Below are 18,039 nucleotides of genomic sequence, written 5' to 3' on the forward strand. Positions count from 1 at the left end.
ACTCTAATTTAACTTTAAAATAATAAACGTGGAAAATTGGCCTTATATTAACAGGAAGCCGTATGTAGTACAGATAACTGAGAACACTACAATACGTTTAAAGTTATCAAGAGGATTAAACCTCTGGCCTGGAAGGCAACCAGCAACCGAGTAAAACTTCTAAGGTAAGCGGCCTGCTTCGACTAACTGCTTCCTCTCTCTCGCTTGGCAAAAAGCCACAACTTAAATACTTGGCGTTCGCCAGACAAACTTTGCATAAATACATTAACGCTTATAATTCTGGCCGGAAGTAGAAAACAAGAAGTGATAGTAAAGATTTAAAATAAAATAAACGTTAGTAAAACTTATCTTTACACGTTCACTTCGATAAAATTTTATTAAATAACAGACTCTATGCTTTCAAGGTTTTATACAGCTATCCGAAAGGAGAGGATAACATTCTAGAAATTTTGAAGCATGTCTTCCCCCCTCCCAATGGCGGGCACTTGCCCATGACGGCATTGGCCACTACTGAGGCCAGAAGTGGTGTCGCCATTTCATTGTGGAGGCACCAAATAGGCAGCCATCGTTACCTCCTATGAAGGGACGAACAATTGAAGCGTGTCCGTATGATCCATTAATTACTTGACTAGCACAAATTGCGCTAGACCTACCTTAAAGTCTCTTAACGACTTATCGCTAAGATTAGAAGATGAATCTAACAGAGGATGGGTGTAAAAGACCCCTTTTAATGAACTCAGTTATTTACAGACGGCAGAGTCATTGTACTTACGAATCCACCATCCACTTGTGGGCGATAAAACTAAAGATAATGGTAAAAGAAATTCAATTTAAAGATGAGCTTCTAGATCAAGACTACACAAATTAATTTAACCTAACAGGCTGACTCATAAACCTACACCAGCGTGATATTAAACTTCGCCGGCAAGAATGCGAAGCCGAGATTCAGTATTAAAATAGCTGGTAAAAACCACATCTTGCGCACTCAATAGTGAAACACGCTATTACTAATCTTTTCGATACTTCAATTTAAATAAACTCTGGTTCACCCTAACTCAGCCATCCTGGAGGGAAATGAGATAGAAGCGAGAGATGACAAAAAAGGCTAACAAATTAAAATGACTATTAGTAAAAATAATATACATTTCACATTCTGATAAAAATACTTAAAGTGTACCTGTTGTTAAGTCTTCTTACTTAAAGTGTTGCTCGGATTAGTGAAGGGATACGAACGTCAAACTGACTCTCATCTTGACAATGTTCTTAAAAATGGGAGAAGCACGTATAGAGGTTTCAGAAAAATCCCATCAGGCTCAACTAAAAACCAAACCCTTTAAATGTAAGTTCGCTCAAGACAGTGTGCTGTATCTTGGATACAGAGTTGTGGGTAGAATTAGATCCAAATTCAATGCAAAAGTGAGTTGCATCTAGAATTTTTCCGAGACCCACAAGAAAGACGAAGCCATTTTGGGGCCTCAGTAGCTGCTACAGCCACTATGTAAATGATTACTTCATGATAAACATTCCCCTAGCAAACATATTGCACGGAAATGCGAAGATGAGAGAGATTTTCTAAGACAAAATTTATGAAAAAGCATTCCCAGAATTAAAAGGGAAGTTACCAGTACGCCAAACGTCTAATTCTGAAAAATAGCTTTTAGTCAACCAGTACGCCAAGCGTCTAATTCTTTTGAGTCAACCAGTACGCCAAGCGTCTAATTCTGAAAAATAGCTTTTAGTCAACCAGTACGCCAAGCGTCTAATTCTTTTGAGTCAACCAGTACGCCAAGCGTCTAATTCTGAAAAATAGCTTTTAGTCAACCAGTACGCCAAGCGTCTAATTCTGAAAAATAGCTTTTAGTCAACCAGTACGCCGAGCGTCTAATTCTTTTGAGTCAACCAGTACGCCAAGCGTCTAATTCTGAAAAATAGCTTTTAGTCAACTAGTACGCCAAGCGTCTAATTCTTTTGAGTCAAGCGTCTAATTCTTTTGAGTCAAGCGTCTAATTCTTTTGAGTCAACCAGTACGCCAAGCGTCTAATTCTGAAAAATAGCTTTTAGTCAACCAGTACGCCAAGCGTCTAATTCTTTTGAGTCAAGCGTCTAATTCTTTTGAGTCAAGCGTCTAATTCTTTTGAGTCAACCAGTACGCCAAGCGTCTAATTCTGAAAAATAGCTTTTAGTGCAATGCAAGGCATCGGATGTGCTTTAGGGGTTGTACCAAACTTACCAATGATGAAGATAATCCTGTGCATTATCTTAGTAAGAAATTCAGTCATTTGGAAAGGAGAGTTTTCGAAGGTGCCACTAGGAAAATCGTATATTCTCTCCCACTTGTTATTAAATAGATTTCTTTCGCCCCATTACGGAAACAGACCCAGGTTGAACGCCAATCACCCGGAATGGAGCAACTTTCTATACACATGTCGATTCTATTGATGTCAGATCAGTTTTGTCTTAATGTTGTCAATTACTTAAGATGTTTTATATAATGAATTAGGATTATTGCCCCATTTTAAAACTTATTTCTTCAAGAAGAGGAAATTACTTTCCCATACGTTTTAAATACGTTTTGCATTCGTTCATTTTAATGCACTAAAAATAAATATATTGCATAGCAAGAGAGCAAAGATTATCGCACTTTACAGTCACACATCCGTGACTCTAAGAAATGTTGCTTCCGGAATTGCTCCTGAAAACTTTTACATTTTTCGAATTCTGTGTAATCACAATGAAACCAGATTCTCTTCTGGAAAAAAGAAAGGAAAAATGTGGAAGGAAACAGAAAAAAACGTTTGATTCCTACCCTTAGAAATAGCATTACTAATCTAACAAAAACCTGTAAGGACATTCAAAGAGATCTGTTGTTTTATTGGTATAGATATTCACCCTCCAAATGTCAGGCGTAGATTTCTCACCCCTTGTCGAAAGGCGAGAAAAAGCCAACTAAAAACGAATTTTTGATATGTGAAATAAAGCAGGAACATTTTTGTAGACGACGAAATGTAAATCATGAACCATAAATGACGAGTTAAAAGTATTTTCAGCGATGAGACTCATTTATTTGCTCATGATTACACATCTAATGTTGTTTGACAAAGCAAAGGTAATCGATAAGGCCTCAACATATCCAAAAAAAGCACTAAATGCTTTCAAAAATAGAAGTTTGGGATTCCTTTCGCTACAGATGCCACTCAAAGTCTAGTTCATATTGACAAAATGATGAATTCATGGAATTTAATAGAACTATTTAAAAGTAGGATTGTGTCATTCCTGAAAACTTTTCCAGAACAATTCAGCATGACTTGGTTCCATGCCACAATTCGAAATCTGTCAAAACGTGCATTCTGAACAATAAAATCATTATGCCAGACTGACTAAGAAATTCAGTTGCATTTAAATCCGATCGAAATGTGATGGGAAATTCTCAAGGAACATATTTCCCAAATGTATTCCTGCTTTTCCATGTGGATTTAAAAGGAATTTTGAGCCCTAATATATTTAATTTTATGTACAGAAATACTATGTTATGTATTTAGTTTTATATAAATTCTACGTCAGAGAATACGTTGAGAATGTAAGCACAGTTTAACTGTATGAAAGTGTAAAATGTTTTGAAGGACCTACAAATTATTGTATTTGCTAATCGCTCCACTTTATACTTTAGTTGCATCTCTTTCTTGGAATTTAAATTGAATCTAATTTAATTCTGAATTAATGTAATTCAAATAAAATTTTCGTTTAGGGGATTTATGGACTTTTGCTAATACGGAAATGGTATGCAAATGTGCAATCGCATCATTTATCTATAACATAATTGAAAAGATTATGAATAATTTTTTATTGATTACTAATCATGAGTTATTTAAGTGGATAAAAGTTCCTCATCATTTAGTAAGACGATCGACCTTCTGAAGTGTGATGTTGACAGCATTTGCAATTTATAGTGAGTTTTGGTTTCATTTTAAAAGTAATATGCATCTCTGCATTTCATTATTATTATCTTCTATATTTTTAGTAATAGTATTTGTCTTAATAAACTGGCCTGCGGCTCAAGTTCCATGAAATAGTACAGAATAAACAATAGTGTAGAATTATTATTGCATGAACTAACAAAACATCGTCAATAGTAATTAACTATAAAATTATAAAATAATTAATAATTTCATTAATAATTTATAATTAATTTAATAATTAATAGTTAGTTTAATTAGTAATTGATAATTAATAATTATAATTTATAAAATTATAATATTTTTATAATTATAAAAATTATAATTTATAAAATTATAATATTTTTATAATTATAAAATAACAAGAAAATATTTATAATGTTTCCTTAGTAAATATACATGAATTGCTTGCATGAATTGTAGCTATTCTTCGCGCTGATTTCATGAATGATGTATTTCAATATTTTTTATCATCCTTCCCTCTTCCTAATCTATATCAACTCAATTCAAAAGGTAATAGAATACTTTATATTAAATCACAACAAAGAGAAAATTTCTAGAGAGAATAAAACTGACGAAATTTAAAGTTTATAATTATATAATCCCTCAAATGAGATAATCCTGATTGATATAGAAAATCAAATTTCGGTTCTTTCATCTAGTTATATCATGCTTTTATTATAATAATTCAAATTTTATAAAAAATTAACAATTGCGAAAAATGTAAAGTTTATAAATGTCTTCTTAAATCAAAAGTGAATAATGTATTTTAAAGTTTGAAATGAAGCGGAAAAATTACAGCTTGCGATCGTTATCAGAATACCAGAAAAGAATACAAATTGCACGAAGAAAATTCTACATTTTATTCATAATGGTTTCAAAAGTTAGAGATACTTAAACATATCTTTCATGAACCACGGATGTGATAAGAGAACTAAAACTTGGCACTCCTTCCTGTATAACAGAAAATTTCTATTTGCATTCCGGGAACATGGATTTTTGTTATGATGATGACGCCAAAAAGAATGATTTTTAGTCTTCTTCAGGTAGAAAATGAAATTGGGAATTTACGAAATATATGATGTATATTAACAGATTCATAATTCTGGTTCTAGCACTCTGATGCGGTATATGAGTCGTTTCGACATAAACCAGCTGCTTGTGTTATCGAATTTGAAGATATCTGAAAAAGAAAAAAAAAAGAAATAAGGGTTTTGTACATGTTTAATATATATGCTGACAATCAGCTTAACTAGGGGAGAAAAACGACTTCGTTTGTAAAGAAACGGTAAGGTTGAAAGAAATATTTTGCAAATAAGGTTATATTTCTTTAAAAAGTATTAATTTTTCACAAGTGTAAGACGCTTCACACACGAATATATATGTTACCGTGAAAGACCGAAATTGGAGAATGTGGACTTTCAACCGGAGAATGTCAACATTCACCAAATACGTCGGTGAAAGATCGAATATTGCGTTACATTCTTGTACATTCGGACCCTCACCGGTGCATGTCGACAATCACAGATTTGCTCTGGTGTACGTCGAAAAGAGAAGAGTATATGTACACGCTGACACTGCAAAAGGAAGTGTTCCACAAATAAATGCAATTGTAAAAGCAAGGGCCTCTTGTGCAATTCAAAGTGTCATAATTGTTTAAGTTGCAATAAATAAGATTTGAATCACATAATATAGTAAGTTTTTAACTTCTATTATTTTCCTTTCTCATTTTGAATGTACTGCGTGTTTTAAGTTCTTATGATTTTAAGTTCTTATTTAAAGTTTAGAGTGCGTTTCTTCGCGACTGAATTACGGAAAAGAAAATATAATATTCTTATATTTTCAACATTCACCATTAGTCCGGGGTGAATGTCGACATTTACCGGTGTAAGTCAGAAATAAGAGTATTTGGAAAATATTTCGGACATACACCAAGCAACTATGCGAATGTTAACATTAAGCGGTGAAAGTCGACATTCTCCAGATTTCGGTGTTTTACCGTAACATATACATGTGATATTCGCGTGTGAAGCGTCTTACACTTATGAAAAATTAATACAGCTATATACATGTGATAAAAACAAACTCAGAAGTAATAACCAGCAGGAATTTTGATGGCGCAGAAGTGTTGATCCATAGCGAATAGGAAATTGGAGGCGAAGGCAGATTAAATCTTCATTTTTTATTTCAGAAAACATGTTGCGGTCACAAACAAGTTGGCACATTAAATGTTTAACTATAATAAGTATAAATAAACTATCAATAACTAGTTAAAAAATATCAAAAATTAGCTGGCGCTCGTTTCGTTTAGAAACTCTAATTTTAACTGTAAATGAAATTCGAGAAAATATGTTTAAATGAAGCAAAAAATGTGTCTAATTTAACAGGTCGTACCAGGAAATCATGTAGTGTCCACATCAGACATTTGTTTTCTATTTATTTAACAGTTAAGTCAACTGCAAACAGTCAAGCCTTGATTTTCCTCTTGTTTTCAATGTCACGTGTGCCAGATTTCAGCAAAATCGAAACCAAATTGCAGATTTGTGTGAATTATAAACAATTGGAGAGTATGGAGAGTCTGCTTTGTGTATATAAAATTTAAAAACAAAGCATATGCAATGATATTTTTTAATATGTAAACTGAAAACGTTTTAAAATTATTCCATAACAATTATAATAATCGATGTTTTACGCATCGATTTATGCAAATATGGTTACATAATCTGTGATCTGATCTTGTTGCAACTTCTAACTACAATTTAGTGAGGAATAATTTTAAACCCTATTAGAATAAAATAAATCACTTACAAATACCCGGCCACGCTGCCGTGCATTTATCTTCAACCGGTGCAAAATGAGACTGTACTCTCAATCCTGGACTAACTAACTGGACATTAGACTTTTCGGCTTTCTCATCTAAATATTCATCACTTGCTGGGATGTCGGGGACACTGAGAGGAAAAAAAAATATTAAATAAGTTTGAAATCCAGCTTGTCATATAATTCCCTGTTATTCTAAAAGGACAACATTTTATCATCTGAGATTTCTCCTAAAATATATCAGCTAGCAATACACTAATGGTTAAGAAAAGAAACTTCTTGAAAATTAAGCATTCTATTGGAAAAGAAGCATATTATGTTTTACTCCTTTATTTAGAAAATCTGATCAAAATATCTTTTTTGATCTGATAAATATATGCTCTGAGCCATATTATTTTCTACTCCTTTATTTAGAAAATCTGATTAAAAAAAAGATGGAATTTTTAAATATGCATTATCCTACTCTGGTACTTAAATTTTTTTTATATTATTTTATTTTATTCTTTGTGTTTGTATTTGTTTATTTACTTATATTTTTTATGTTTATTGTTTAGTTTTAGTTTTTATTTTTTAATTTAAAATTATTTTCTTTAATTCTTCGTAGTTTTTATTTATATATTTGTTTTATTACCTAAGCTTCAAAGGAATTTTCAATGAGCCAGACAGTTTCAGACTGTGAAAGAAAAAGTGATTGAAGATAAAAAAATGTTTAAATTATTGCTTTTAAACTTTGATGGTCCATTAACGGCAGTGAAATGTGTACAGTGGAGTTTCGAGAAACGAATTTAATTCGTTCCAGCATTGAGCTCCTATAGCAAATTTCTCATATCTAGAAACAAACTTCCATTGAAAATAATGGAAATCCAGTTAACCCGTTCCGCACCCCCAAAAATATCAACATAAAAATCAATTTTTCTAATAAATAACACATAAATAATATAACCGTAGTTTATGATAGCTTCCGACAAATGATAGATTCCGACACCGCCCTTTTAACGGCTTTTCGTTAATCCACACCAACAACAGCTTCTCAACATCTAGGAGTTTTGGAAGCAACGGTAACTCCTTTGGCTACATCAAGTTTCTTAATTTCTTTTCTTGCTTCTTCATGGTCATGGATATTCGTTGTCGAATGTAAGTCTTCGACAATTCCGTTACTTTTACACTCCGCCTTATGTTTATCTATGCTTTCTTTCTTAATTTCAACGGCCATGGCTTCCTTATTTTTCTTTACAGCACTATGTGAGGCAACAATCTTCTTGGGAGGCATCATGAAATAATTATTTTCACGTTAAATCTAATAAACAATTGACTCACAAGCGCACAAACACTTAAATCAAAGAACGCTGAGTGATCTGGCGAGGGGATTCTCCGAGTCGAGCCGGATAGGCCAAATGGCGCTACGCATGACAACAGTCTGGCTCATTGCTCGTTACTCGAGTCAATGCTCGTATTTAGAGACAAACTCTTATTTAGTCAGATTTTGCTTTCATGTAAGAAATAGGTCAAATTATTTTATTTTATTACAGGAATGCACCGGTTCAGTAACTAGTTAAACGATAAGATATAGTTGTTATCAATAAGCAATCGATTCAATAATGGAATAAGCGGAAAATCATATATCTTTTGATCAAGTGGGATAGACACGGAATCAAAATTATCAAGTTAAGCACTTTTTGACTAGTGTACAACTCTGAATCTAAAACATTTGTCATTATTCTTATATTAGTTAAAAATCCTTTCACTTATATAGCTAAAAATAATATATAGCACTCTTATATTAGCTAAAAATCATTTCAAGTGTATCTAAAACAAGCGCATTTTGTTCGCAATAGAATTATCATCCATAAAATATAGAATCCGCTTCCATATTTTAGGGATGATAATTCTATTGCGAACAAAATGCGCTTGTTTAGATACAAGCAATAACTGAAGGAAAAAGAATGTAAGGTTTCTTTGCGACACTGGATAGCAGAACAGCTTTTGGACTCGCTGCATCCCTTCACTGTTTTATTGCAGTAAAAAAATGCCATCTCTGTAGTATCCATTTTACAGGATGTTTGCCATGAGGTGCTGGATTCTAGGTTTTGTTCAAAACATGTGTCTTCGATAACCCTTCTTGAGGTTATATTACGAATATCTGACAAAAAAAAAAAAAAAAAAAAAAAAAAGATTTCCTTCTGTAAAGAATTATCCTTTAATGTGTAAGATGTGTATTTATTTTATCTAACCAGTTATTTTATGCTACGCAGTTTTATTGTCACTTCCCCTTTTCCTGCCAGAATGCTAGTTTTAGTTCACGCGTATTCAAATGAGGTAGAAAGATATGATATTTAAAGAGAGGTTTTAGATTGCTTAGGCAGAGCGTGTTCCGTTCGCTGAAGGCTACGTTACTAGTTCATATTCTATTGTAGCAGTCTGTCTTCGGCGTTGCTTTATTCTTGCTAATAGTACTTGTCACACCGGTACAAGTATGAGCCACTTGTGCGGTAATTATTTCTGTGTAGCTTTTTGCTAATTTAAGACTTAGAATTAACTTGAAATTTTATCTTTCGAGTTGCGCTATAAATGCTGGATGGTTTTGTAAGCACCAGGAATGCCTTCTGTTCATCATATTTGAATTCTTAAAAAAAGACCCATTCTTACGTTCTCTATTTGTTTACTGGACGTAAATCTCTATTTGTTTACGTCCAATAATAGAATTTATTGGAGTAGAGAATCTATTCCAATAATAGAGAATCTCTATTTGTTACGTCCAAATAGAGATAACAAATAGAATTGTTATCTCTATTTGTTTGGCTTAGCCAATATAAAATAAATAAAAAATAAAGTCGCTTAGCCCCATTCCACTCTTCACTTAGTGGATGCTTTCCAAGAAAGTGAGACTCTACGCATGTTCTCATGCATGACTCCGAACATGAACATGATGCTGAGCTAAAAGGGTGTTGGATGATGTTTCCCCACACCCAGGATTTGGCGATTCGGTCCCCTAAAAACCCCACTTGCCCTTTAACCCTTTCCGGCACGCTACCTTTTAAAGTTGGAATTTTGATTAAAAAAAAGAAAAAGGTAGGTAGTCTAATTAGGCCTAGAGGAGTACACAAGTAAAATTTTGTGAAGATAGCACTTATCGCTTTAATTCTGTGGGTAAGCCCAAAGTGGAACACTGATTGAATACAGCTTTGAAAAGAGTGCTCAAACGGGCATTTTTGTCAATGAACTGACCAATGAAATGAAGAGAAACAAAAAATACAGACTCTCAATTGTCCTAGATTATCGGTGAGCCTGGTCTGGGCACACCTAGGGTTCGTCGTTTGATTTTAGGCAAGATTTCAAGGCAAAAATTTAAAACTAATATAAAGAAGATTCAGATTAACCCATAATAACCTATAAATTCTTTTTCATTAAGTTTTTCTGTGCGTACAGAAGGAAATTTTTAGATGTGTCAAGACCGGACACACTGTGCCGCAAAGGGTTGAAAGAGGGAGTATATAAGGTATTTCTCTAACCTTCTTGGCATGCCTTCGTGGTGTGGTGGTCTGTACGCTGGGCGCGTGTTCCAGAGGTCCGCGGTTTTATTCCCGGCGAAGGCATAGCTAATTTTTCATCTTGCCTGCTTCCAAAAAAGTACCTAATGTCTCTACAAGTGTAAGTGTTTTTTTATGTATTACTTTGTATGCAGGCCTATAATTGATGCAAATGTTCATCTGTAAGTAAATAATGTAATTAAAATATATGAAATTCACGTGTCAATTCGGTTCACACTTTGTTTGAAATGATTAAAAAAGGAAATTAGACAAACAGTTGTAAAGGGCTTCTGTATGATGCAAATATCAAAATTGAAATTTTCACAAAAGGAGAAAGCCTTTCGTAATAACCTATAAAGAGTAAACTGTTAGCATAGAACCAATTAAAATAATAAAAGTTTATATCTGGACTCTTCTGCCATTAAAATCCGAGATACATATAAAAGATATAATTTATTGAGATATGTTTTACAATTTACTTACGATATTTTATAGTTAATATCGATGAAATGATATAAACGTTTGTTAAATAAGTGATTCTGCAAAACATTTGCAGTTCAGTTACTTTTCATCAGATACCGACAATGCTTTTCTCGTTGAGGGCTTAAAAGAATTCAACTCGGCATGACATTCGTGCAAAATGTGAGGTGTCTGTAGCAACGTCGAAGATCTTTCCACTAAAAGTTAATTCTTTAATCTGAAGCCCTTTCCTTTATTTTTTTTTATGATGAATATAACGATATGGTCGAAAGCTACCGAATCAGCACAATCAGTTTTCCATCAATACCCCTATTTCCAGATCCCTCTAGTGCTCACAATTTCTTCGGTTTAGACAAATGTTGCTAATGTAAACCTAATGTAAAGTTGCTAATGTAGACAAAAGTTGCTAATGTTGCCGAATGTAAAACTTAATATTTAATGATTCAAATGCATAACATTAACTGCAACATATTTTTAATAAATTTATAAGATATTTTCTCCCTCCTTTCCGCATGCGCTCGTAGTGTAATTGGAAGCACACTCGACGCGTATTCGAAAGGTCCAAGTTTCGAGTCCTGGAGAGGGCACATTTTTCACGTCATTTGCTTTAAAAAAAATTATGGCTCTACTAGTGGCAACCGAACTAAAAGGTGGTGGGCGATAATTCGTCACACCTAGTATTTGGCGAATGGATCCCTTAATTCTCAGTCTCCCTCTAAAAGGCGAGGTATAAATGGTATTTCTCTCCTCCTTTCCTCATGCCTTCGCGTCTTATTTTTGTAAATAATACCTAAAATATAAAACGCCATATTTAAATAGCAAAATAGCGAAATAAAATTATTGCTTATTGGAGAAGTTAAATAAAGAATCAGCGTAATGTTTGTAAATTTTATAGAAGTAGTTTCAATGGTTTAAATACAGAACCATCTTCTTCAGCTGCCTAGGTGCAAATGAAAAAGGTAGAGTATGGTGATAAGATAAGAATGGCAGGAAAGAAGTCAAGCTACTGGCGCCATCTACATTGCGTTGATTCTTCTTGCTTCTCCATTAACCCAACTTAAAATTGTTGAGGCTTAGGAAAGTAAATGCTTTACTATTACATTATAATTTTTTTAATTTATAAAAATAAATTACTTGGGATCCAGTCCAAATTTCCTATATAGCATTATGAGATAAATGCTTGCTCCTTCTGTTCGGAATTCGATACTCAGCCTTGATCCAGGCTTTCGCACTATCACAGAATAATTAAAGCATGACCTAGCACCAATCACTACACTTGACGCGCCAGGGTCCGAAGGCAGGAGAAGAGGACGATGGCATAAATAATATTCTTCTGGAATTTTGCCACCAAAACGTAACTGAAAAGAAATCAAGAGCAGAAACTATGATCTCATTGCTTTTACAATATCAGTTAGTAACATATGATACACAGTTAAGAAGATGAATTAAAACGTTAGGAACACGAATATTTAACTAAGACAGCATTCATTACTTGGAAAGCAGAATTAATATACAAATAGGCAAATTAATTAAATGCGTTTGCCTACATTTTTATATTTATTTTTATAATATGAGAATAATTTACCGTTTCAAAAATGACTCTGTTTTAGTCCTCTACAAACTGATATAATAAATTACAGAATTCAGTAAAGTTCAGTAAAAGTGTTTAAGGGGGCTCATACACCTTAAACCCCTTTTGATCTCCGAATATGTGACTGTTGCAAGAATTGGGATATTTTATTTATTTTAAAAGCAATTATTTCGAACTTTTTACAGCTGACTACATAATATTGTTGCTTTAGAAAATAGTAATCAGAAAGTTTGTGTTACCACAAATATTTTTGTAATTTAATCCGCTTTGTGACAAAATGCTTCATCATGTTTCCACCTTGAGCGCATATTTTAAAAATGGCTAATGGTACATATTTGAAATTTGATGGAATTCTTTATATGGGCATTATTTTCTGACTGAACCAAAAATTTAATATTAAAAAATTTATGCACGAAAACATTACAGATTTTTTTAATAAAATACATTTTATAAACTCAACTCCAAATAAAATTAAAATTTAACATGAAATTCTTAGAATTTTTGGTTCACAGTAATTTCCAAATGTTTAAAAGTTATGTATTAAATATGAAATTAAATTATGCAACAGAATGTTTTAAACTGTGCGCGCAAGGTGGAAACATGACAAAAAATTTTGTCACAAAGCGGATTAAATTATGAAAATATCGTGGCAACACAAACTCTCTGATTACTATTTCAGAAAGCAGCTATACTATGTAGTCAGTTGTGAAAAGGTGGAAGTAATTGCTTTTAAAATAAATAAGTAATCTCAATTCTTGCCACATATTCGAAAATCGTAATCGGTTTTAAGGCGTATGAGTCCCCTTTTAGTCAAAAGTCAAAAATTGAATATAATCTAGTAATTTATTTGTAGTTAAAACTCGAACTCAGAGAAGTCATGAATTTATTATAAAATATTTTTCTCCAACATAAAATGTTAAAGAAGCAATATAAAAATCGGTAGTAAATTAATTGGAACTTTCTGTTATATAATATGAACATACGCTATTTCTAAGTTCTAGAAAATAGCTATCATTGCTCCGTTGCAGGTAGCGAGAGTCAGGTGCAGTAATAAGTAGTGGGATGTCAGTCAAAAACATCAACATTCGTGTGAAAAGCTAGCAAAATGCCGCCTTAAAATGATGCTAATTGTTACAAGAAGAATATAGCTGGGTAATGAGTGCTTTCCTTGGGGTCGTGATTTTGAACTTATACTGTAAAAGGTGAGTGAGTGAGTGAGTGCACCGCTATGATGGCTTCCGACCACGGACATGAACCAAATGAAATTATATACCATAACGGCGGGGAAGCCTCCAGAGTAACAAGGTTGAATATTGTATATTAATAACAGTTTTTACATATTGATAACTGCAAGGCACTAAGCGTTATTCTAGTTATCTGCTTTAAGTTTTGAACATTTGAAACATTATAATATTATCCACGGTTGTTTCTGCTTAGGCAGCGTCTTGAGATTTTCTCTATTTTATCAAGGGCTATTCTGTTTTTGAATGCGTTAGTTGTCCACATTGCCCAGGCACAGTCCGCTGGTTTCTTCAAGTGCCAGGTTCTTGTATGTACACAATGGAAGTAATAATGGTCCGTATCGCCTTCCTCTTCGCATTCGCAGAAAGGAGTATCCCTAAGTCTGAATCTGTTCAGGTATACTGGGAATGGTCCATGACCTGTCAAGAACTGTGTTAGGCTAACACAGTGGGTCTTTATTTCCATGTTAACTTTTGGCAGTAAGCGAAATGTCCTTCTTCCTACTTCTGCCTCTGTCCATCTACTTTGCCAATTTTGTAGCAGACTTCTCAAAGTTGTTCGCTTAATAATATGAGACCAAGGAAGTTTAGTTGGTCTTTCTAATATATCCATGCAGTTGGCTGCCTGCTTGGCCAGTAAGTCAGCGGCTTCATTGCCTTGAATCCCTGTGTGAGCGGGAACTCAATACTGTAAAAGGTATCCGACGGAACGGGACCTTCGATATCCGACGGACCGAGACCTTCGATATCCGACTGAGGGCCCTTTGGTATCCAACTGCGATATCAAATTGCCCGGGTTCGAATCCCGGGGAAGGCATGTTTGTAACTGTTCGTTCCTGCATAGAAGACGTAGCCCAGGTACCTCCATTATAAAGTGACCACCACTTCTGGCTTTAGTAGTGGCCAAGCCGAAGTTGGCTTGGTGGGAAAAATTATATTTAATATTGTAATAAAAAGAGAAAGACTGATATGCTTATTTACGAGAAAAGATCTTAAGTTAGCTTTGAAAATATCAAATTAGGTTTTATTGCAAAGAATTCTTAAGTCGAGAGGTTACTGGTCCAATAGATTATTCTCAGTTTCCTAAGTAACCTTCCAGCAAATTCACGTGACTTTCTTGAATAGAATATGCGTAATTACTGGTGATGATTTAATGAGACAGAAGCTCCTATGACTAGTATCTCTACAGTTGAAACGTTTGTCCCACTGCAGCCGAAGATTATACTATTCTGTTCAGAACTCAGAAATCTTTCATTGGTGATAAGGATCTTATTACAGGAATGATCTAGTGACAAGTAGCAAGAGGAATGATCTTGCAACAGCAACAGAAGTCCGGAGCTTCAGAAATCTTCTATTTGAGAACCAACATGCACAAGCCGCGTTCTCAGCGGCTTTAGGAGTCGAAAAGAGGAAGTTAGACTCAACTCTCTCTCTGAAAACTCAAAGAAAGAGTTTACGAATTTACCCCTTAGTTTACGAGTTTTTCCGGGAAAACGAGTTTACCCCCTAGTCAATCATAATTTTGCACATCGTGTTCGTCTTCATGTAATATCTGTGAGGAAGAAAGCGAAAAAAAATATGATTCAGTGCCTAAACTGCAAAGGATGGGTTACGACATACACAACCTTACCCTAAGCAAATCATTAGATTATATGATGTTTGCTTTGTTACGATGCTCAAGTATAGCCAAATTACCAGACTGTGTTACTTCGAAAAGGTTTTCTGAGATTTTTATACTCAGTTTATGTCCATAAAGTAGTTGATATGATCAAGAGGGTACATTAAACAAATTGAATGCTGACAATCACTTCAGTGCTCACAATTCTTTGCCTCTTCTTCTTATGAATAACATATTACTAATTACTAAATGAATGCATTACATTGAATTAATTTTGAGCATTACGATTAAGATTAATAACAGTGAAGATTGCCATTTATAGTTCACTAATACTTTGACCAATAAACGTGTTAATAATATTTAAGCTCTTTTTCATCTAGCTAGCTGTACGCTAATATAACGTGCTTGCTTTTGTAACTTAAAAGTTGTATAATTTTAATCTAAAATTAATCATGTAATAACTTGTGTCTCAAATTCAAGATGATTTAATACGAGAAAACGCACTCTTGATCAATAATGAGTGAGAAAGCGTTGGAATCAATTCTTCGTTAGAAAGTAATCAAAAAACAAGAAATGTGATCGTATATACCACGAAAGAAAGTGCACGGGTTTTTGCGATGATGTGATTAATTTAAATAACTTTAAAAATGTGTATTTGCAAAAAACACATTTCTGATTTCAAATGACAGTAGCAACATAAGAAGAGGTGCCTGGACCCATATGGGAAAGTTGTGTTTTAATAGTAATAAATTAGAAAAAGGTTAATAAAGTAGCTTTATTTAATAGATGTATCATCTTAACAAATTTAAATACATTTATAACTTAAAAAGCCTATAATTTATTACATAACTTTAATATTATACCAACCTATTGTGTAATAATTGTAAAAGCCTTCTCGGCGTATCGCTGCAAATGGATGATTCCCTGTAAAGCGGGATTGCCATAGATTAGTGTCGACAGCGGGATCTTGCTCAGAAGAAAGCAAATTTACGGCCGTTCCTGGTGAATGCTTTTAGACTAGTCGTTGAAGCCCCCACCTAAGAATTTAGCACGCGATTCAAATTTGGCGCCGAAGCTGGTGAATGCTTTTAGACTCTTCGTTAAAGCAAACACCTAGGAATTCAGTCCGCGTTTCGAATTTAGCGCCAGAGCTGCTGAATGCGTTTAGACTAGTCGTTGAAGCACACACCTAGACATTTAGTCCGCGATTCGGATTTAGCGCAGGAGCTGGTGAAGGATTTTAGATTAGTCGATGTAGCACACACCTAGGTATTCATTCCACGATTCGAATTTAACGCCGGAGCTGGTGAATGCATTTATCTAGTCGTTGAAGCACATACCTAGGAATTTAGTTCGACATTCGGATTTAGCGCAGGAGCTGGTGAATGATTTTGGACTAGTCGCTGAAGCAAGACATAGGAATTTAGTCCTAGATTCAATACTTGTCGATAGAAATTACGGCATTTCTCACTCGCAACAACAGATATTGCACCATCAAAACGTAAGCAAAGAAAGCATACATTAAGATAGGTCGCTACAGGATAGTTTCTACATACAAGTTATTTAAATCGCGAGGAGAGAGAAATAATTAATAAAAATTTCACACTTACAAATTCCCTGCACTTTGGATCTCCTTTAGAGTCCCTTCTTTTTCCTCCCAGAAATTCTGGTAAGACGTCCTCATCAATATATTTTAGAAGCAATTCTGGTGTATGTTCTGTTTAAATCAGAATAATTTAAATTATATATAATTAATTTTAAAAATGTGTTTATCTAACCAAATATACAAAAAAGCAAAAAAATCAGTAATAATAATATATCGATAATTTTAGTAAGATATGATTTTCAAAGGTATGATTTTGGTGTTTTATGTTTAACATTTCAGTGGCTGAAGACATAGAAGGTTTTCATTAGGTAAAATGAATTGAATGTTAATTAAAAAGTTCATAATTAATTTTTTAGTTAAAAACTTCCAGCATCACATTTATTATACTATAATACTAAATAGGATAGTTTTGTTTCTATTTATACCGTGTTAAAATTAATTAAGCAAAGCAATTATTTTTATTTGCTTAATATGAAGCATTTAACCTATTGATCCGAAAATAAACCATAACTTTATTTTATATTTATATAAAATCATAAAAATTAATAATATGTAATAAAATTTTTACTTATGGTTAAATAGAGAACCTTTTATGGCTCAGCAGTGGGTGATGAATTAAAAAAGAATAAATGGATTTAAAAAGAGCACGTTACTCTTAATCTATAAATACTTATAATCCGCATTTTTGTGAGATATATGTTAACATACTTTTGATATGAAACATTTTGAAACACATGTCGTACACATTCATATCAATTAATTTAATAACTACATTATAGCACATAACATTATATGTCTACATCACATAACATATATATACATAGCATATATGTCTGCAATTATTTACTGTTCACAGTTTGATTTTCGAGACGGTATATAACGAAACTATACTGGTCGGGGTAATCTTTGTTTGTTATGTAAGGAAAATGGAATTATTGTGTAAGCGTAGAAAAAGTGGTGGATAGATTACAATTTTTTGTGGTTTTGGTAAAATCCGTCGACATTGTCAGCGTATGGAAGTAAGTTTTGTATGACGACTTTCGGGAACCTTTTTAAAGTAACATGTGTCTCAAATTCAAGATGATTTAATACGAGAAAACGCACTCTTGATCAATAATGAGTGAGAAAGCGTTGGAATCAATTCTTCGTTAGAAAGTAATCAAAAAACAAGAAATGTGATCGTATATACCACGAAAGAAAGTG

The 18,039-nt window shown here is 33.5% G+C and overlaps 1 protein-coding gene across 2 annotated transcripts in view; it reads right to left on the reverse strand.

The window, feature by feature from the left end:
- Positions 1–4,792: 4,792 nt before the first annotated feature.
- The window catches only part of LOC118186940 (SEC14-like protein 2), a 124,284-nt gene continuing 111,037 nt past the window's right edge, over positions 4,793–18,039 (reverse strand). For both annotated transcript variants that reach the window (XM_085814545.1, XM_085814544.1), the window contains exons 11-14: positions 16,841–16,947; positions 11,915–12,138; positions 6,762–6,904; positions 4,793–5,136 (exon numbers count right to left, since the gene is read on the reverse strand). In XM_085814545.1, the coding sequence (XP_085670671.1) occupies positions 5,051–5,136; positions 6,762–6,904; positions 11,915–12,138; positions 16,841–16,947 (560 nt within the window). In that variant the 3' untranslated portion in view covers positions 4,793–5,050. The remainder of the gene's footprint in view (positions 5,137–6,761; positions 6,905–11,914; positions 12,139–16,840; positions 16,948–18,039) is intronic.

This window comes from Stegodyphus dumicola, chromosome 4 (genome assembly GCF_044657685.1).
Source record: "Stegodyphus dumicola isolate Sdum_Otavi_A_Nest chromosome 4, ASM4465768v1".
Lineage (NCBI taxonomy): Eukaryota > Metazoa > Arthropoda > Arachnida > Araneae > Eresidae > Stegodyphus > Stegodyphus dumicola.